At 46.2% G+C, this 22,363-nt stretch overlaps 1 protein-coding gene across 1 annotated transcript in view; it reads left to right on the forward strand.

The window, feature by feature from the left end:
• GALNTL6 (polypeptide N-acetylgalactosaminyltransferase like 6) overlaps positions 1 to 22,067 on the forward strand; it is a 2,999,321-nt gene extending 2,977,254 nt beyond the window's left edge. The window contains exons 13-14 of the mRNA XM_069631416.1: positions 18,444 to 18,593; positions 19,757 to 22,067. Of these exons, the coding sequence (XP_069487517.1) occupies positions 18,444 to 18,593; positions 19,757 to 19,924 (318 nt within the window). The 3' untranslated portion in view covers positions 19,925 to 22,067. The remainder of the gene's footprint in view (positions 1 to 18,443; positions 18,594 to 19,756) is intronic.
• The last annotated feature ends 296 nt before the right edge of the window (positions 22,068 to 22,363 follow it).

Raw genomic sequence — 22,363 nt, forward strand, 5'->3', positions numbered from 1 at the left:
GCCAACGTAGAAAAGCATGCAGGGGCTCAAAGCGCCCCGTGAGTGGGCATCCATGTACGGCATGTCACCATAGCCGTACTGACGCAGCACAGGCATGTGAAGGTACAACACATCAAAATGAAAATCAAGAACACATGACACAAAACAACAGTAGTCCCCCATCGCTTGCCACCAGCGCAAGGCAACATCCACAACAGCATCCTGAGGGGGATTGCACCAGCCCTGTACTCATGCCAGTAAACAAACCAACCATCAGCAGAAGCATGTACCACACAAGTCAACTCAGAAGGCGGAACACAAAGCAGATCATCATGCAATACATACCGCCACAAAGCGAAAATCGCCACATCACCTGCAAAGAACAACGCAACACGACAAATATCGGAATACAATTTAAATGCACATCCAAATGACAAAGGCCCCACATCAATTTGCAAAATCCCACCAAAACAACCATCATCACCGAGGGCTGCATCTGCAATAATTGACCGGCTTCCACTTGTGTGACGCCCTGTACCATCATGGCACACAGGGCTTACATCAACGTTCCAAAAGGCAACATGGAAGCGGCAAGAACCGCAGGTCCGTCCCATGAGGCAGGCACTAGTCGAGCTGAAAGGCCGAAATGTTGCACCTAGCCACCAGTACAGCGTAAGGGCATGTGGCCCATTGGCGATCGTCCCATATGATCGAAATGGTGCTCCACTGATTCACCCGAAGCTGCAGGAGTCGAGAGTAAAAACCATCTGGAGGAGTGGCGTAGAGATGGCATCTGCAATAGGGCAGGAGATACCTGTCACCCAAAAGAAACACAAATCAACCGATTGCATTACGGGACTCATGATGCATTACAATCTTCATTCAACACACCAAATCCACACCCATATGCATGCTAGCCCACTCCAAAGGAATATACACACCCCTAATCCAGTATCGAATCACAACGAAACCAATCGAGCTAAATACACCATTGGCAACGTCGGTTACTGTGCATGCGTCCGTCAAGATAGAACCCATGACATGGGATTAGTAACGTGCCTAGACACAAGTGTATGAAGGCGCGTCGAGACAGGGAGGATCCGACAAGGGCAGAGAGACGTATGTCCCACTATGGCAGCCTTGCATCACATAACGCAGGGGAAGGGGAGTGAACCAAGAAACCCATGTACATGGCAGACCCTAAACGGATTCATCAGTCCATGCATCCACACATCATTCCCTCATCCCGCAATGAAAACGCATGAATATTCACTCACATAATATGTGAAACTTCCATCGCGTCTGTGCGTAATGCAGTCCGCAAAAACCACTGTGCCCCTGGCCGGATCTGTAGTGTTGTGAAGCAAGATGGATTTGGGAACGTCCTGCCTTATCGTCCACTACGCTATTGCGCATCCCATTCAATTCATATCATTCATTGCCTGCTCGTTATGGGCCATGTCCCAAGGACATTCTACAATAGAACGTTACATTTCCAGCCAGACCTGTGGGCGTATCCTCGCCGCTACTTCAAAACCAAAAATGCTGGCCTTCGAATTCCTCACTTGCAACATTACGTCGAAAAGGCTTCTGTGAACGCTTGCATTCACAATTACATCAATGTAGTGCGGCTGTGTGTCATGATGCTAACTGGCTGCAATCACAAATGGCACGCCACGCCCGTCGGTGAAGTACGTTACTGTGCTGCATGAGGGTCGGCCATCGATCGAGCCCTACATACCACTGACTCTTCACAGGTATGTAAGCGGCTGCAATCATAGCATGTGTAACAATGGGAGCATAGCATGAAAATCAGTCAAAGTACATCACACTGCCATCGGGATTTGATACATGATTCCAATCCCAAGATGCCATGCGGCCAAATGCAGCCTTACGTGCGGGCCGTGCTCGACCAGAAGGGATTGCATCTGCCACAGATTCATTCAATCAGCACAGGTGGAGGCCATACAGGCCGACAGCACATATATTGCAGACCCAAACCCCTCCCACAACCACTCCCACTCCAAAATGCTACCGGCAGGACTAGCGATGTTGGGCCTGGGGTACCAGATAGCACTGCAAGTGCTACAACTACAAGAAGACGACGAACAACAACAGGTACAACAACCGGGCGCACAGGGGAGACGGAGGAGAAGGAGGAGGAGGAGGGCAAGGCAGGGTCAGCAAGGCCCACAAGCACTGCCACCACCACCACGCAGGCGGCCCGCAATCCCACGCCTCCGAGCCGATCCGTTCAACCTCACTGCTGAGCAGATCCACACCCTCTACCGTTTGGACCGGGACACCATAATCGCCATTGTGGACATGACACATGCTGACCTCGTGAGCATGATAGATAGCCCAACCGCCATCCCACCCCTACTGAAGGTGGTGTCTGCACTCCACTTCCTGGCCACAGGCACCTACCAGCACACAGTGGGACAGTTGCATGGCATTTCACAGCCACTGTTCTCACGGACACTCTTCCAAGTGCACGATGCCCTCCTGAAGCACGCCGACGACCACATCACACTACCACGCACGTACCAGGAGATTATCAACGCTAAAGTGGGATTCCATGCACTTGGCGGCATCCCGGGTTGCATTGGTGCCATCGACTGCACCCATGTTGAATTGGTTGTCCCACATGCCATGGAGGTCCAGTACCGCAACCGGAAACAATTTCATTCAATCAATGTGCAAATGGTGTGTGACTCCAACAAGATCTTTACGCATTGTTGTGCCAGATTTCCAGGATCTACCCATGATTCTATGGTCCTGAGGAACACAAGAATACCACGCTACATGGAGCGACACGCAGGGCACAGATCCTGGCTACTCGGTGAGTCTCATTTCATGCATGACATCGTGGCCCATTTGATGCGTCAATGACCTTGCAGGGGGGGGGGGGGGGCTACTTAGCACTATCATTCCACTGACACCCTTTATTCGTCTCATACAGGTGATGCCGGGTATCCACTGAAGAGATGGCTCCTTACACCAATCCGGAACCCACAGAACGAGCATGAGGAGGACTACAACCATGCCCACTCACGTACCCGTGTGGTCATTGAACAGGCATTCGGCCTACTGAAGGCTCGTTTCCGCAGCCTCAGCAGGTCTGGCGGGGCACTCATATACAGCCATGAGAAGGTTTCTAAGATGGTCATGGCATGTGTCATGCTGCACAACATGTGCATACGTAGGAATGTGCCCATGCCCCCTGACGCTGTACTGCATGCACCTGAAGATGATGATGATGATGAGGGTGGGGATGTGGAGGCACCTCAAGGAGTCCATGAGGCACAGGATGCACGTGCAATCCGACAGAGCATCATAGATGCATGCTTCTAGCAACCACGCATGGTGCCTATTACACGGAAAGGGGACCTGTGGCACTGTGTGTGTGTAGTACAGGCACATTGTGGACTGTACGCCTATGAAGGCCTCGTACGCAAATATCAATGTCCACACATGTCATTGGATGATAATGAGGTGCTGTATTGTTGATGTGATTTGATTTATACACCCTATGGACCCGCCACCCAGTGAAGCCCAACACACCCCCTCCACCCTACTACCTCCCCCCCCAACACCAGTGTCCAAATATGCATGCTGTCCGTGGGTAGACGCTATTGCAAGCCCCCTCTACGGGTATCAGGGGCACCCCTGCCCGTGGAGCGCAGGTTCCTGCCAGATCTGCGTTGGGGGCTGCCCTGGACGGAACTTGCCACGGATGAGGTCTCTGCCTGCTCGCGTCCATGCATGTCTCTGAGGGTTTGTGAGAGCTCCGAGAGCACACGGCGCACAGCAGCAAGTTCAGCACAAACGTCTTTGGACGTCGCATGCAGTTCCCCCCTCAGGCTCTCGGTGCTTTTCTCCATTTGTGCTCTCAGGCTCTCGGTGCTTCTCTCCATTTCTCCCCTGAGGCTCTCACTACTTTTCTCTATTTGTGCCCTGAGTGTCTCGGTGGATGTTTCCATGGCTGCCCTGGAACCCCCGCATTCATTTGCATGGTCCTTGAGTAGCGTGGACGCTTCCTGCTGTTGCTCGATCAGCAGGTCGAGGGACTGTTGCCTCTGCTGGGCCATGGACATTTGCGGTGGTGTGACAGGGGGGCTGCTCAACACATGTTGCCTTGGCACAGGACTTGTGGGGGTTGGCCAGTCGTCGTCTTCAGGGTGCCCCTGCGTGGTTTCGTCATGGTGTAGGGGATGGGACATGCAGGGGGATTGGGAAAGGTCATGGATGGTACCTACGTCGCCAGCACTGTTTTCCGTGTCGGAGCATGCTGGCATGACAGCTGTGTCCCCTATGGTGCTGCTACCACCAGAGGCGGTGCCATCAGATACGTTCTTTGGGGGGACCTGTGGTGCTGGGGTTGTGGACTTGCTGGCTGCTGGGGTGCCTGTTGCAGTCCCCTCCAGTGTGCTGCCACTTGATTCCTGCTGCTGCCGTGTCTTGATCCTTGCACCTGAGGTGGAGGCTCTTGGGACGTTGGTCCTGGCCCTCTTTGCAGGCGTGCTGGTAGGGGTGTCCTGCAGCTCGTCGTTGGTATCGGACCCTGTGGTGGAGTAAAGAGGGGCGAGCGTTAGTTATGGGTCTGTCGGATTTGGAATGGCAACGTATCAAATGCATTGGGGTGGTACATGAGGCTGGTTTGGGACTGGGCCTTGGAGGTGGTCTCATTTTCGTGTGGATTGAGGATGCATTCATTTGGCTGCCTGCAGTTAGGGGGTGCATGCTGCACATGTAGGGGTTGTTTATGGCTTCTTGATTGATTTGTTTGTTCATTCTGACTTTTAGAGGGCGCTGTCAGGGCTAAGTATGTATTGCACTATGGGGTCACATGGTACTGCACATGTTCGTGGTTTGTGGATTTCGCATTGTTTCTCTTGGCCAACCTACCTGATTCTCCGGATGTCGGCACTCCTTTCTCCATCCCTCCGACTCCCTCTATGCTCTCCATTCCTATGGTGGAGGCGCAGATTTCCTCCCAGGGGGTCAACTTGATGGGCGACTCTGAACCCCCCCCGGTAGCTGTGGCGATGTTCCTGTTCGCAGAAAGTATGCTGCGTACGCGGATCCGCAGGTCGTCCCACCGCTTGCGACATTGCTGTGGCGTGCGGGGTGTTGTCCCCACCGCACTTACGCGCTGTGCCACCAGGACCCATATGGCCTTCTTGTTGGCAAGGGCCGTCCTGGTCATTTGACTGGAGAAGACGACGGCGGAATTTTCCTGTAGGGTCTCGGTGAGCACGGTCAGTTCCTCTCGGGAGAAGTGTACCTGCCGCTTGCGGTCACACGCTTTCTTGGCTACCTTTCCCATATTTATTTTTTTAACTGGGGTTGCTAACGGGTTGGGATGTGTCAGGGTCGGATTTTTTATGGTTGTGTTGGGATTCGGATTTTATAGTTGTGCGGCGTGCTGTTTCCCGTTCCGGCCACATGCTTTTACTTCCGTTTCCGTATATTTACGGTGGCCGTAATTTGCGGTGCACGCTCGTTACGGTGACCGCTCATTACGGTGACCGCTAAGATGGGTGGCGGTATTGCACCTGGTGCAGCGTACGGCGGCGGTAAGGGCCGTTTTGGGGTCATTTCCGCCATCGCAGCCTTTCGGATTCCGCCATGGCGTAATGCTCGTGCCCGATGGGTCGTGATTGGCCGCACTTTGCTCCTTCGTGCAATGGCGGAAACGCTATTTACGCTGTTGCGGTCCGGTCAGTCGATTTCCGCAAGGGTCGTAATGAGGGCCATAGTATTCTGGAATGCAAAGAAGGAATGCAAATTATCCTTATTGTTTGGAGCTGGTGAATTTACTATCGCCTGTGATTGGTCTCTTTTCAATAAATGCACATGTATGATATGCTGTATCTAGCTCTTATGCTTGATCTTGCATTTTTAGTAACTTCAATTCGCTCTGGCAAATTGTAACTTTCCTAAAATGTCTCAGAGTACTTTGTCATGCTTTCCCTCATCTTCGGCATAGAACATAATTTCACCTTGCAAGAACGAAACATTTCCAATTTTGCTTAACAAGGAGTCCATCATCCTTTGGAACACGGAAGCCGTTTACAACAGATTGAATGGCAATCATGTGAACTGGTAGGTAGCAAATGGTGTATTGAATTATGTGAGGCGCTGAGATTCCTTACAACAACAAAAAATATTTGATGGTAGGCATTCCTCATGTCGAGGGTGCAACTGTCGGTCACAACCTCTTGATTTAAGCATTTAAGCTGCACGAATCTTGACATATTCTTAATGTCTTTGACTGGGGCTTCTTTATCTGAACTACTCAGACTTAGTCATTCTGAAGACTCCTCTATTTCTATGGTGGCTTTTTTAATCATCTTCTACATTTCATTCTCAGTGCTGTCCTTGTTGTGGCAAGTACAGGCCTGACCTTGTACATGACATGAATCGATCACTTTTGTGGATGTATTTTGCACATTTATTATGTTAAGAGGCATAACATTCCTGTGAATCAAATCGGGTAACTCTTCCTTGGATAGTGAGGTCTCTTCAGTTCTTAAGGGGAATGGCTGATCCATTGCATTATGATCCAATTTTACATTTAGCTTAGTTTGATTATCCCATACCAGGATGGCTTGTCTGATTTTTGAGAAATACACCTTGGTTTCGGTTCTGCAACCCTTCAATTCCACACAGCCCCTAATGCATCCCAGTAGTCGTATTCTGGAATATGTGCTTACAACTCTTTCGGGTGTTGTTTTGGTCTAAGTTCTTCCACAGTTTATTTCCCATCATTTCCTTATATGTACCTATGGGTAGTATGGTCAGGTCTGTGGTTTCCTTGCCTTCAACCTGTATGACGCAATAGGGCTTCTCTCTTCTTCCCCCTTTCATGCTCACCATTAATACAATTGGTTGATCTTCATATGAATCTTCTTATGTCCTTTCATCCTTCAATCTGGCAGCCACAACTTTTCTCCAGCTTTACTTGCACAGCATAGAGAAAAACCCTACATTTTTACAATTGGTACACTCCTTGACAGACATTGTTTTCCATTGGTCAAATGTCTTGTGCTACTACACCTGTGGCATCTTTGGAGTTACCCCCCTTTGCTTCTTTCCTCTCTGGCATCATTCATCATTCTAGCCATGTCTCTTCCCCTGCAGTATTGGAGTTTGTGCACTTTACTCTTCAGTGTGGAACCCGCCATTTCCTGTCATCTCATAATTATCTCTTCAGCAGCTCTGTCTTTTTGGATGGTTTAGTCTAGTGTGTGTTCTTTCTGTAGTGCAAACTTATCCTGGATGGTTTTTCTGTTTACATGCACTGTTATCATATCACATATCATGTTCTCTTTAGTGTTCCCAAAGTCGCATATTACCACCATTTCTAGGTGTCTGGTGACCTAATCAACAATTGACAGACTCTTTGTTTTCTTACTTCCTGGTGTGTAATCCTATCCTGTGTAGCATGGTGTTGTCTTTATTGGAAAGCAAATTAACTGTTCTCAGAATGGCAAAGAAGCACAATGTTTACTTACTGATCCTTAACTGTTCCTTAACACTTAGCATGTTTTAGAATACAATTGCATACAGCCACCTGCCCACGTTCCAGGCTTCACATGGGCTACACTCCTTTAATCGAGTCATTAGAACATATTGTTGCTTTAAGATGGTACAAGTGAGGAATTAGACATTTATTTCTGCTCAGTTACTTCTTTCTACAGTCTCGTTTACCACCATACTTAGGTGTGTGCCTCATTCTGGTGCTAGTTCATAATACTTGCATTCATTATGTATGCCAACTATTCCAACATGGTAGGCTCCTGGCAAGAGCAAACCCTTTCTCTCCCAACCCTATTCCAATCCAGGGTGCATACCCTTGTCCTTTACCACCTTACATGATATACTCCCAGAACATCTGTCCTTCACTCATCCCATCTGAATGTGACCTGTAATAGAAGTCCCTGGGCATTACCTGACCTAGTAATGCCCCTCAAGCTCAGCATGTATTACTATTATCATCTGGCATGTTATACCGGAAGGTCTAATAGTTTTTGTTTCAATTTGAGAAAAGGCATGTTTGCAGTTTCTCAACTTGAAAAAAAAATGCAAACCAAGATGGCCACCATGGATTGGGAGAAAGGAAATACCCAGGGTCCCTTCTCAGTTTCCATAGTAACCATTTCTGTAACAGAGATGTGCCTTAAACACAGGGGGCCCCATTAGGAGTTTGGGGGTAACCATGGCGCTATTAGCGCCATAGCTGCCTCCAAATCCTTACCGACTCCGCCCTGGTGAATGGAGCTATTACCGCCCCATTCCAAGGTTGGCGGGGGCGGTAATTCCCCATTCACCAGGGTCCTTCCCCATTCCCATTTGAGCCCACATAGGGCACAATGGGAATGGGGAAGGAACTAATAACGGTACTGCAAATTGCGGTACCGTTATTAGCACCAAAGTCCCTTTACGGGTCCCGTCCTTAACGCCTGGTAAAACCAGGCGTTAAGGGATAGACCCGCAAAGGGAACTCGTAATAGGGCAGTAAGGGATTACCGGTACCGGTGCCCTTACTGGTACCTGTAATCCCTTACCACCTGCCTCGTAATGAGACCCGGAGTGTTCCTGGTGCCTGCGAGGGAAAACGGAGTGCAAGGTAAGTCGGATGAGGATGGGGTGGGTGGGGATGTAGACATTTTGGTTTGGGGGGGATCGTGGGGGCACACTTACCTGATTCCGAGCGGGGAAGATGCTCGCCTCTCGCTTCCGAGGAGTCTCGGAGCAGAGGGCTTTACCATGAGGTAAAGACACCATTCCAAACCTCTTGATTGGCTGGGAGGCTGAGACCTCCCCCCACACTGTGCTTGTCTGAGTAGAGACTTCTTCACCACGTGTTGATTTGTTTGTGTAACGTTAAAGGAGAGGTCCGGGACTTTTTTTTATTGTCCCTACGGTTCGGCCATGTGTTTTTAAGCATAAATCGGTAGATGGTAGAAAACTTTCCTATGGACCTTACCCGACTTTTCGTCCATTAACGCACTCGAAATCAGCCGCCATTTTCTGATAATCCTATCATTTCCCCCATCGCCCTGGCTCACCTGCTTTTGCGGCACTAAATCAAATCCCCCGCCCCTGAGCCTGACATCAGCAGACGCGTACCGCCCATTTCCCAACGCCAAAGCACGCTTCGTGTCAACAATCGCTGCGCCTCAGCTAATGAAGTGTCGCCATGGAAATGGCAGGACGCCTCTTTCCTCAATAAGTATAAACACACCGTTTCACAACACACAGCAGCAGATTTTCGATTCCATTACTCTCGCTGTGTTACTTTGAGTATTCTGTGACTCGTTTCTGTGCTCTGGTCAGCTACCTTCGCCGCTTCTAGGCCTTGTGAACACCTGTACCATCTCTGTAAATTATTTTACTTTCTTTACCACACAATGGCTACAATAATGCCGTATATGTACGAGCCCGAGTACACCGAGGAAGAACTACTGGAAAGGCAAGCACGCGAAAACGATGGGGATTCGGACGGCAGTTGGGAGGACCAGTCAACGGATGAAGAGCCTGGACCATGTCGCATGGACGGCGTCTCCACCTGGTGCACGTGCAATCGGTGCGAGCTAATGCCAACTGAGGAGGAGAACTGCTGCTGCCGTGAAAATTCCGGGTGCTTGGCCTACATTTCGGAAGGCGAGCCAAGTCCGCAATGCATCACCGAGCTGCCAGAGTTCAGGGAAGCCTGCCTCTCACGGACCGTGTTGAGGATGATGATGGTGCTTATGCACGAACTTCGCGGCACTGTTCGTCCGCGTAATCCGACTAACGAGTAAGTATACTCTAGTTGTGATGTCAGTGATGCCACTACTATTTCATGGTCGTCTCCCACATATAAAATGACATCTACATATCATTCGAACGCATGTAAATTGGTTCCATATTGTGCATTTTCTAGATAGAATTTTTTTCAAAGCAGAATGACATTTTTTACCTGAATCGACAGTGATAAGAAAGTTTTGTCATTTTAATACAGTTTGCATCTTTCATTTTCACAGGTGGTACAGGCTGGTGGCCTATCGTTGCTTCACTTGGTGGCTTCACGGGAGGCTCGGACACCTGGTTCGGAGAGTAATACCTGCCTGTGCGGTACTTGCCATTAGACAACATTTCCCCAGCGACAGTGGACAATGCCGCGGATTTTCCCTGGATGTGCTGCAACCGGAACTTTACAATGTGTAATGTTTATTATTTATGTTCTATTGAAATTAAGATCTAAAATAAAACCCAACATATATTTTAACAATGGTTGTTTTGATTTTTTAAATGAATCTAGTGTGTCTCCATTGAATAGTCTTCCTGTGCCTTGTCTTGTCACACCACATGTCTCCGGCCAGCATCCTCCCTCACGCTGGCCGCCCACCTTCAATCCACATAACCGTTGAACCCATATGCAGCAGACATACATATGTTATTTTGCGGGTTGGCATCAAGCCTCCCGGCCTTGCCTCCTCCCCCAAAAATACTTACCACACCACTTTGTTCAAGCGTTGGCAATAAAAGGCCGTTGGATTTTATTGATACAAAACATGGTTATAGGTAAATAATCAATATAGTTGATCATAATAAATCATCCTTTTGGGCACCGGGTGCAGAGATGACCCCCTCTGGCCCGTGCCACCTTGCCACCACAGGCCAGCCTGCTGCTGACTAACTGCCTAGGCATCCAGGGTCTCCAGGGTGAACTGCACCCATATATTCTCCTGGGAGGGTGAGGTATTTATAAACTCACCCCCCTGCCTTCCATGTACTAGATCCTGCAGCCTGCCTCTTACATGCAGTTAGATGGCCTCTCCTTGGTGAGGCCCTGCGGCAAACGAGTCTTGTCTGCACGACCACCGCCCCAATCCACCCCACGCCCTATCAAAGGCAGTTCGCACTGGGGTACTTGTGCTGGCAAGTGGAGCTGTCAGGGAGCGATAAAGGCCAAGAGGTGCCAAAGACCATGTACACTTCAAAGTCGTCTATAGAGCATGGGTTGTTGTTCCCATGTCTACCTCCAGACCCCGTGTCTCCTGCCAAGCATCCCCCCTCACGCTGGATGCCCCCCTGCAATCCACATAAGTGTGTCTCCATTCACAAGTCTTCCTGTGTCTTGTCTGCACGACCACCGCCCCAATCCACCCCCCGCCCTATCAAAGGCAGTTCGCACCGGGGTACTTGTGCTGGCAAGTGGAGCTGTCAGGGAGCGATAAAGGCCAAGAGGTGCCAAAGACCATGTACACTTCAAAGTGGTCTATAGAGCATGGGTTGTTGTTCCCATGTCTACCTCCAGACCCCGTGTCTCCTGCCAAGCATCCCCCCTCACACTGGACGCCCCCCTGCAATCCACATAAGTGTGTCTCCATTCACGAGTCTTCCTGTGTCTTGTCTGCACGACCACCGCCCCAATCCACCCCCCGCCCTATCAAAGGCAGTTCGCACCGGGGTACTTGTGCTGGCAAGTGGAGCTGTCAGGGAGCGATAAAGGCCAAGAGGTGCCAAAGACCATGTACACTTCAAAGTGGTCTATAGAGCATGGGTTGTTGTTCCCATGTCTACCTCCAGACCCCGTGTCTCCTGCCAAGCATCCCCCCTCATGCTGGACGCCCCCCTGCAAACCGCATAATGCCACGACATATACACGTCATTCATTCACAAACACACCCCTGTTTCGAATTCTTTATAACCCACTTCATATTTCTAATGAGAACTTCTTTGCGCTTTGCTAGTCAACCCGTGAAGGTGCTGGTTATCTGCTCTTCGTCTCTGTGAACTTCCGTGACCACCTCGAGGAAACTCGTCTGTTTGCAACCTGTGAACTGCTCCCTGTTCTACGACAAGAAACTACTCTGATCCCTGCATCTAACTGTTTGTTCGTCAAGGTAAGGCCATGTACCATAATCATTTTGCGTCCAATTTCTTTTCGTTCAAGACAGTACATGCAATGAACTAGTCACATGTTCTGAGTTTACATTGGTATTCATAGAGAATTGTTGATCTTTACTTTTCAGAACTTTCCACAATGCCTGCCTGTTCCATTGGCGGTTGCCCTTCGAAGACCCATAATAAATCTGAAGGTACTATAATGCATGTTTTCCCTTAGACAATAGATCAGATAAGAGAATGGGTCCGATATTGCGGATATCCACCATCTGAGCTTGAAAGTAGAGTCCTAGAAGTCTTTGCGGACAAGAGGGGTGATCGATACCGCATCTGCAGCAGGCACTTTAGCTCAGACATGTACTCCACATCATTGCTAATAAAGAAGAACACACCGCGAGCGAGGCGAAAATTGCTCTCAACCGCTATTCCCACTCTATTCGTCCACATCCCTCCACTGGTGAGTCAAGTTTATGTATTTATCTCTCGGCCTTGCGGTAGTGTGTAGCATTAGCTAACAATAATTTCCCCATTTATGTATCCACCACTCAATATGAAGGCGGAAGATTCTCCATCCGTGTCGTTATTGCAGTCATCAGCCACTTCAAGCGCCTATCGGGTAATCTTACTTGGCTATTCTGCCACTGACTTGTTTTAGGCATGTAAATCAATAGTTTTAATTTATCGTGTAATTATTTTACCTAATGGTACACCCTTGTACTCGTCCTCTAGTCTTTGTTTTCAGTTATAATTATTGTTATCCAAAATAATGCAAGTACTGTCTTTCAGGGAGATGCTGAGGAGTCCAACGTATTGACGACAACCGTTGATGTCACTCAGATGCTCGAGGTACGTTTCCGGACAGTTCCATCGATGGAGATCATCAGATCTTGCATTCTTGTAGCGTGATTGTTACACACAATGTTTCTTTCGTTTTTAGCCATTGATATGTCCTTCTGTCGTCGCCCTCATATGTGTCTTCTTTTTTCAATATTGTGTTCATTACTAATGAAAGTCCTATGTTTCAGGGAGTCGATGGAGCATTAGTCCAAGAAGAAGGGGGGAGCATGCAGTTACGGGTCGGCGCAACAGCTTGCAGAAGTGTGCACCGCAGTTACATCGTCCCTTGATGTTCTTATGCATTTCGAGGTATGGATACTGACAGTTCGATCAAGCGAAATCATATGACGTGATTACATCCGCTATACTTCCTTCTTTATTAACGCAAGTACTATGTTTCAGGGAGATGACGGAGTTTCTTCTACAAGAACATCACCCCTAGTAGTTGATGCAGATCTCTGGGTGGTGACACTTCCAACGATCGAGCAAATTGAATCATATTTACATATCCATTATTTATTTTAGACAACTGATCATTTGTGCAGGTCTATTTAGATGAGCCGTTGACGCCTGCACAAAGTTTATGTTCTTTTTAACAAAATAGAAAGCCATACTAATGCAATTAATCTGTTTCAGGGAGTTACTGAAGCATCATCTTCAATAATATCATCAATGGAAGTCTATGAGGAGCCCGAGGTATGGATCTTGACAGTTCCATCTAACTAGATCAACTATGCGTGAATAATTGTCGTTTGAATGTTCTACACAAAGCGTTCATTCGTGTTTTGCTATTGAGATGTACGTAGGTATTGGTCCCCAAGTACATTTTGTGTTTTCAATATTATTATACATACTAATGAAAGTTCTATGTTTCAGGGAGTCGATGGAGCGTCAGTGCGTGATGGATGTGCTTATCATGAAAATATAGTCGTTGCAGCGCAAGAGGAAGTGGAGACATGCACACACAAGTCGGAGCAACAGCGTCCAGATGTTGAAGTTCGAGGCAAGAAAGTTTCAAAGAAAAGAAAGCAAAAGAAGGTTAGTGTCCTGGTCACTATAATATGTTGTTTTTCACTGTTATTAGTTCAATACTGTAAGTTGTGTTTAAACTGAACATCCCTTTTCCAATCTGTCCTCTAGTTGCGAGTGGGTGTACGAACTAGATCTACACAGACAGTGAAGCGAACGAGAGATGTTGCTTGTCAAACCTTTTGGCAGGGACTTGAGACTGGAGATGCATCGTGCCAATGGGAAGAATATCAAGTGATTGACAACGGAGCCATACCACCACCAGCCATTGATAGTGAATGTCCTCCTGGTAGTTCGGATGCAGTCGGAGATCAATTCACAGAATCCACACCCGCAAAAACTAAGACCGCGAGAAAGTTGAAGAAATTGTTTTATTCACCCATCGCCGGAGAAGGAACAGATGTTGCAATGGAAGAGAATGAAGTGGACGACAATGAAACACCATCAATATCACTGAACATAGCGGAAGACGATATCAGAGATTCTACCTTTCATGTGAGTGACATGTCCTCAACGTTACAGGCCGAACCAGCTGGGATGCAGAGTGACAGTATAAGGAAAGAGGCCAAATTCATTGTATTCGATAGTTGTTTGATTGATATTATTATTCGGATGAAATGTGGGCATTCGGTTGGTGGGGAAGTATGTGGGGAGCCATTGATTAATGTGACTCGTGCAATTCGAGGCACTAACCTTAAAATACATGCCACCTGTACAAAATATCATCCTTTCTCATGGTCTGCACAACCCATGCTGCGGCAACTGCCAGCAGGCAATCTACTTTGTGCAGCGGCTGCACTTTTTAGTGGTTCAAGTTTTAAAAAGTTAGAGTCTTTCTTTCAGTTTGTGGGAATCCATTTCATTGCGAAAACTCAGTTCTACAAATACCAAACCGATTATCTATTTCCAGCCATTAGCGAAGCTTGGAGAATGGAAAAAATGTCTATTGATCGTACATTCGCGGGCAAACGGTTCAGGCTAGCCGGTGATGGACAGTGCGACAGCCCAGGATTTTCAGCCAAGTACTGCACCTACCACTTTCAGGACATGGAAAGTAAGAAAATTGTGAGTTCGGTGGTCGTGCAGGTGTCACAAAGTACATCCTCAGTGGCCATGGAGAAAGTTGGCTTTGTAGCATCATTGCAAGAACTACAATCGCGGGGAATGGTGATCGACCTGATAGCCACGGACAGACACGTTTCAATTGCCAAGACAATGAGAGAAGAGTACAAAAATATAAATCACCAATTTGACGTTTGCCATCTTGCAAAAACAATCAATAAAAAAATGTCGGCTGCAGGTAAAAAAAAAGATATGCAAGGTATTTCACAGTGGTCCAAGTCAATCAGCAACCATCTTTGGTGGAGCTCAAAAACATGTGGAGGGTCGTTGGAAATTCTACTGGAAAAATGGCGGTCAGTAATGCTACACTGTACCAACGTTCACCGTTGGAACACAAACCAACATTTCCACAATTGTGAACATGGCCATTTGTCCACAGAGGAGGCACGGAAGAAGAAGTGGTTGATTCCTTCATCACCCACTCACAAAGCCATTGAAAAGATTGTATTTAATAAAACTATAACAAGAGATTTGAGGGGACTCACGGAATTCTGCCACACAGGAGATTTGGAGGTGTTCCACAATATGTGCCTAAAGTACAGGCCAAAACGATTGCATTTTGGCATGGAGGGCATGATAAATCGGACTCTTCTAGCGGTCTTGGCACATAACCATAATGTTGGCCGTCAACAAAGTAGGACGACCGGAACTTTAGGGACGCTTCGCTACAATAAGGCCTTCACTAAAAGAAGTAAACAATGGGTGATCAAACCAGTGTTTGAGGATATGCAATATGAGTTTATTGAGAGACTTATTGTGGATGTCATAGATAGGCACATACATGGAGTTGTGAACGAACCTGTGCAGGGGACAACTGCATTGCCACCCAACATTGCCTCTGTTCCATGTCCACCTAAAGAAGAGCTCATTGAGAAATACACATCACGGTTTAAATGATTGTAATTTGATTGTCTGTTCTCTCGAGTCTCCTCATGTCGCAGGCCCATTGAATATGTGTAGCTATGTATTGTGTAAATAAAAGTGATTGCTCAGTGTACATGCAATGTGTCTATCCAACCTTGTTCATTTGCGCATTAAATTAAAACAAACAGTAATATAAATCATTTTTCAAAACATATGGAATGTCTCCGTATTTATGGTTCTCTGGGGCTGCAAAGCACGCATACAAAATGCAAAGATGGAGTGTAAATTTCAAGTCCTGTGAGATGGCCTTACACTGAATGTAGCTAACTAGGAATGTGTGCTCGTTCAAAGTGAAGGTCAGCTGCTTTGATTTTTTGCTCGGGTGCCGGAATGGCCCACGACTCAGTATAAGGTTCTATTGTTATTTGACCTTGACAGGCCGGGACCATCCCGAAAGACTTCTTTTTGGGGGTGTGGTGCAATAACGTAAGAAACGATAATGAATAAAATTTCAGAAACGATAGCCATTTAATGTTCGTTCATTAGAAGAAATAACGTCGGCATAGAAGGAGTGGTATTTCGGGGCTGCCCTACGCACAGACACAATGGAAAATGCAAATATAATGTAAGTAACTCTTTAGATGAGTTTATACCGCAATTTAATTACTATACAGTAACTGTAAAGACGGGTTAAGTTGTACTTGTTCGTTCAATGTGGCATATTGTTTTGTACCGCGCACTATCTTGAGGAGAACAATCTCCTTTTACGGAAGCACCTCAAAACCTTACTCTTTGCTTCTGCTTTCTCTCTCCCTCTCCCCTGCTCAACTGGTCCACTGTCTGCGACCTCAGTCCTGGGCCCTTCCACTCTCCACCTGCACTGCCTCCCTGTCAACCCCTGCACTGGGGGACTGTCTCAGTATCCTACAGCCCCCCCTTCCCAGCACTTGTTCTGCACTTACCTTGCACTCGCCACCAGCTGGCCCTATGTATTTATTATTTTATGCTACTTACCTTGTACTCCACTTCCCCCCTCCCCTTCCCCTTGCACTTTTACCTTTCCCCTACCCCTGCACTTGCGCGATCTGAATGACACCTGGCCTAGTAGGATCGTTGTCTGTCTTCTCCTTGTTCCCCCCCCCTCCCTGCCTCGCCACGCCTTGAAACACTTGTGTATAGGCGCGTTGCAAATGCCATATTATATCATATCAGTGACGAAGTGGTCCACTGGCGCTCAGGCGGCTGTGAAAAAGGCGGAGGAGAGGGGGTGGGTTACTGGAAATGACGTATAATACCCAGTTGCACTGTCCTAGCTATGAAATAATTTCCCGACCTAATATATAAAATGAATAATTTTAATAAAGATCTGATGCTGAGACTAATTTCATTTTTTATGTTTTTAAAATAGGTACATCACTCATTATTGTGTGTGTCACGAGTACCAGGCACCGCGGATGGTTTTTTCAACCGCCAGTTGATTCTCCGCGTGAACAACGTTACCACCCTGACCATTTTATGGGACGATCGCCAAGTACAAGTATGCCCTTACGCGGTACTAACGGCTAGATGCAACATACAGACCGTTGTGGTGGCCTAGTGCCTCGTTGTTGGAACAGCCATGCGATTATCAGTGCGACCGAAGAGCTTATTTTATCGTAAACCAACACCCTGTGTACTGCACACGAACATCGCTTGCCTCAAGACGAACTATTTTGGATCGAGAGCAAAGAAAAATGCAAATCGCTGAATATTCTCTAAACATTTGATGTCCAATAAATGTACTTTGCCAAATGTACAATCTTGCAGTTTGCTTTTAAACCACAGCTTCATATTCCGAATTGTGGCGCTGTATTGTGAGATGATCTAAGACCCTGTGTACAGCAAAGGAACATCGCGTGCCTCAAAACGAACTTTTTGGAACGTGAGCAAATAAAAATGAAAATCGCTGCATATTCTCTAAACATTTGATGTCAAATAAATGTACTTTACCAAATTTACAATCTTGCGGTTTGATTTAAAAGTACAGTTTCATATTCCGAATTGTGGCGCGCTGTGTTGTGAGCTGATCTGTGTTGATTTCCGGGTTCTGTGTGGAGTCGCGTAGAAGACGCCTGGGCGCGTTTGCCTAAGCAGCACAGTCACGTCACGGATAGAGGCGGGGAATATGAATGTTTTGATAAAGTCTGTTTCAGGGGCGGGGGATTTGATTTAGTGCCGCAAAAGCAGGTGAGCCAGGGCGATGGGGGGAAATGATAGGATTATCAGAAAATGGCGGCTGATTTCGAGTGCGTTAATGGACGAAAAGTCGGGTAAGGTCCATAGGAAAGTTTTCTACCATCTACCGATTTATGCTTAAAAACACATGGCCGAACCGTAGGGACAATAAAAAAAAAGTCCCGGAACTCTCCTTTAAGGCTACATGCTTTCTAACTGCGAGTTGGACAAATGTTAATGAAATATTTGGCTATAAAGACCCTAACATACTATGATGGTGGCCTGGAATCTTTGAGTGTGTTTCATGTCTTACGCCAACTGTTACATTAAACAATAAGCACCTTTTCATAAGACGTTCATTATGATTAGAGTGCGATAATGATTTTTGAAAAGCTAGAGGCCTGTGTATTCAGAACAACTCGAAATGCAGGTAGTAGACATGTTTCCTTTGATGCCACTATAACACTGGGCTGTTTTCTGTGATCTTCCCTGTCTAGCTCTTTACCTTTGGCTGGAGGGAAGACGTGCGCCCCGGGGAGCCCCTTCACACCAGGAAGTTCTGTTTCGATGCGATTTCTCACAGCAGCCCAGTCACCCTGTATGACTGTCATGGTATGAAGGGCAACCAGCAGTGGAGCTATAAAACGGTATGTTTTACAGTGCAAAGGCGATTTAACTTGTCTATTATGGCCTAAAAAAATACTTGAAACAAATGTTTGCATTTGTTGACTTAATAAGAAGGCCCACAAACACAGGTATAATCTGTGTCCTTGCTCAACACATCTTCAGAGTGTACATACTCAAACAAGGTACACATTGTCGCTTTCTCCTATCTTCAAGCACAATGATGGGTTTAAACAAAAGCACAGCAAACACTGATGTTCTTAGAAGCATCATCACTGAAAATTAGTGTGTTTTAAAGGAATAACTTTAGGGGTCATATTTACAAAAGTGTTGCTGTTGCCACACCTTTTATAGTTGCTAATGTATTGAATAGATTTAGCAGCCTAAATTGTTGATATTTGACAAACACAGAAAGGTCGTTGAGAGAACAATTTCGGTAGCTGCACCCACGACGGAGCAAAGTTGATGAGTATGCTTGGCTTGTATTGAGAGAGATCTGACGTTGGCTCACTGATCACAAGAGAGGCTGGCCTGGACAGAGGACATATCTTGTGAACATGGGCACTATTTGTTATTGGAACCAACACTAAATTGGACAGTTATGCAATTTTGGAGCCTTAGAGAATCACACCATAGGGTTTTACTGTAAGGTAGGTGACTGCCACCCAAGTTAGTGGTCCTGAAATGACGAATAGAGCCTCTTACATTCAGAAACCTCCTCAGGGACTGGGCTCTGCACATTTTTCCAGACAGCAATGCTGCCTCAAACACAAGCTGTCACGCTTCATTGTCCTGCCCCAGGTATTTCCCACTTCCCTTGACCAGTCTCGCTTTGTTCCACCACTTCCCAATACCTTCCCGAACCCCACAAGGACTAATATCCATCAGAAAGTTTTGTTTGAAAATCTGTGGTGCACCCTTAGGGACCTTTAATAATCTGTAAATATGCACCAGGCCTCCCACTTGAACATTTTGTCTGTTCACAAGTTGGCAATGAACATTGCGTAACTTGTTCTTCCATTGTGACCATTAAACCTTAGACCTTGTGTCTTAGACATCCTAAGGTGAAATCTGACGTTACTGTATGTAGTATGTGGATGCCATGGGAAAAGGTTTTAGCTGCACTGCTAATTTATGATCTGAATTTAGAATCCTCTGTAATTCTTATCTCTGTCTCTTTCGCTAGGATAAAACGCTGTTCCACTCTGTCAGCACTAGCTGCATTGACTGCAACCCAGCCGAAAAAAGGATTTTCATGAACAGATGCGACCCTTTGTCTGAGACTCAGCAGTGGATGTTTGAACATGTTAACATGACAGTTTTGGAAATCTTTAATAGCAATGTCGGATCCTAGGACAAAAAGAGGATGAAGCACAGACCATAGACTACACATTGCCCGGGGCCTGCAGTGACAGATGCCCGGAAGGAGTTTGCCTGAATCCAGGAAGCCAGTTCTGAGGATTAGTGACCTGTAACAGCCAGATTCCTAGGGCTGTCACTCTAGAACACTGCCTAAGAGCTTGTTGGGCAACCTCACCAGCTGCTGCTCAGAACTTAAGACCGAAGATTTCCTTGCGGGTCAAGGAGAACAATATTTAATTGTATGAAAATGCATCTGCGATATTACAATGGAATGACTTTCTAGAGTTTCCTCAGGTCAAGTGCTGTCATAATATGTAGCGATAAATGGACATTTTTCAGCCATTCGATGGAACGTGGAGGGCCGCGACGAGTGGAAAGCATGTCCAAAACTACTGGTAGACACCTTAGGCACTGATGTGATGCTCCAGGACTGAGGAGGCAGTATGTTTTGTAGTGCCATTTTTTATTAAAAAAGGTATTCTGTATAGTCAAGCTGACATACATCTTGACATACAAAGACATAATAGAGGACATTTTCTGATAGCATCCCATGTAATGATCGGGCTGCACATAGCAACACCCTACACATAAAGACATAGACATATGTTTATGCCACATTGCATGGGGCCGGCGTGAAGATCAATGCTGATGCATTTTTCAGAATCCTTAATCTTAGTGCACCCACACTTCGTGAACCAACAGAAAAACAGCTGGCCGCATCTAGAGTGGTTCTCGCTCATGTTCTGTATAAATGTGAAGCAAGACACATTGCTTTTCTGCCCTGAGGAATTATTTGCCAATAAGAGTTGAGAAAGAGCAATGCCCTAGAAAACCCAGAGTACTCTGTGTTTACATGTCTGTGATGTTGGAAGCAGAACTATTAATTTAATCTTAAAGAGAAACATGGTGTTCTAGGAGTGTGATCAGATTGTTATATTGTATATGCAAGTTTCTACTTAACTGTACGACCAAATCATGATTTTTCATTTCTTAAAATGTAGTAAAGACACATTGTCCTTCTGCAAATGGGTCAAGAGTTATGTTTGATGGTAGTACAAAAGATATATTGTATAGTACAACATCTGACACTTTGGTGGCCTTCTAGCCATGCGTCCTAAACGTGAGAGTGGCTTAGTAAGGGCAGAGGGAGAGTCAAGCTGCAAATTCAGATTTGTTGATGAGTGCAGATTGCTGAGAAAGATTCTCTGTGTGTCAATATGGTTCAAGATTAGTTGTGGTGTGGGAACCTTGGGTATGTTATATAGAAGGGAGCCTCAGCTTCAGGTATTCCTCATCGTGTGCCACTGAAATGTATCTTCTGAGAATGAGGATGAATTGAGGTTTTCTGGAAAGCTGTGAGTCGCCAGCTGCTGGAAGAAGTGTAGAGTTTGATGGTTTTCATTTTGGAGGGTAGAGGATATTAGGAAGTGTTTGCCTGGTGCGTTTGAGTGGTTTGATGATGTGTCTGCTGAAAGGTGGAAAGTAGATTGGGTGACCAGGGTAGGAATTTGGTGTGATGCAACAATCAGGGAATAAATCATGAAATGTAACCATTAAAGAACAATACATATGATGCATAAATGAAGGCGTAATATAAGTGGCATTTGAAAGTGTTGATTAGCTCGAAATGGAATCTGAAATCTGATCCTGGGATTGGTGTGTAATGGCAATAACAGCAGTCATGTCAACCCTCTGATGACCTTGATCAAGTACCACACTGACACCTGTGAAATACTTTTCTTCAGACTCGCCTCTATGGTCTGAAAACAGAAATGTACATCCAACACATGACTTAAGGAACTGGGAGGATACGAACCAGAAGAAGGACCTTCAATTTTCAAATTATCAACTAATTGCAGTGCAAAGGAAGCGATACAATAATTCAGCAGGGTTCCATCAACAAGGTGTTCTTTATTTCCTCTGAAACACATTGTGGTAGATTTAAAACATGCACTGCTGCTAGAAGGCTGTAGTGCTGTCACACTTCATCATCTTCTCTCTTGGGTCTCATTGCTCATAAGCAGCGGCAAAGGTGAGTGACAGCCTGACAAACAGCAGAACTCACAGTCAGTGCAGTATCGTAGTGGATGTTCAGAAGAGCAGATGCGTTAAATGTGATTTTAATTAATAAAAAAATAAAAACTTTTTAATGAACAAATGTTTATGAACAAATACTGTTTTTATTTTATTTGGGTGGGTTCCGCTAAATCCCCTGTTTCCTTTCATTTATAATCCCACCCCTACCCTCTTCATACCCATTTTATCCCCTTACCCCAGCCCCATATGTATATTTAAAAAAATCAGTATTTTATTCATCTAAAATGTTTAGATCAAAATGTTTTTATTTATTTATAACGTGTTAAATTCACTGCATACTGAGCCGATGCCATTCCTCTGACCAAGACAATGGCCTCATTATGAGTTTGGTGGC

Source organism: Ambystoma mexicanum, chromosome 6q (genome assembly GCF_040938575.1).
Source record: "Ambystoma mexicanum isolate Mex_15411 chromosome 6q, UKY_AmexF1_1, whole genome shotgun sequence".
In the NCBI taxonomy this organism is placed as follows: Eukaryota; Metazoa; Chordata; class Amphibia; order Caudata; family Ambystomatidae; genus Ambystoma; species Ambystoma mexicanum.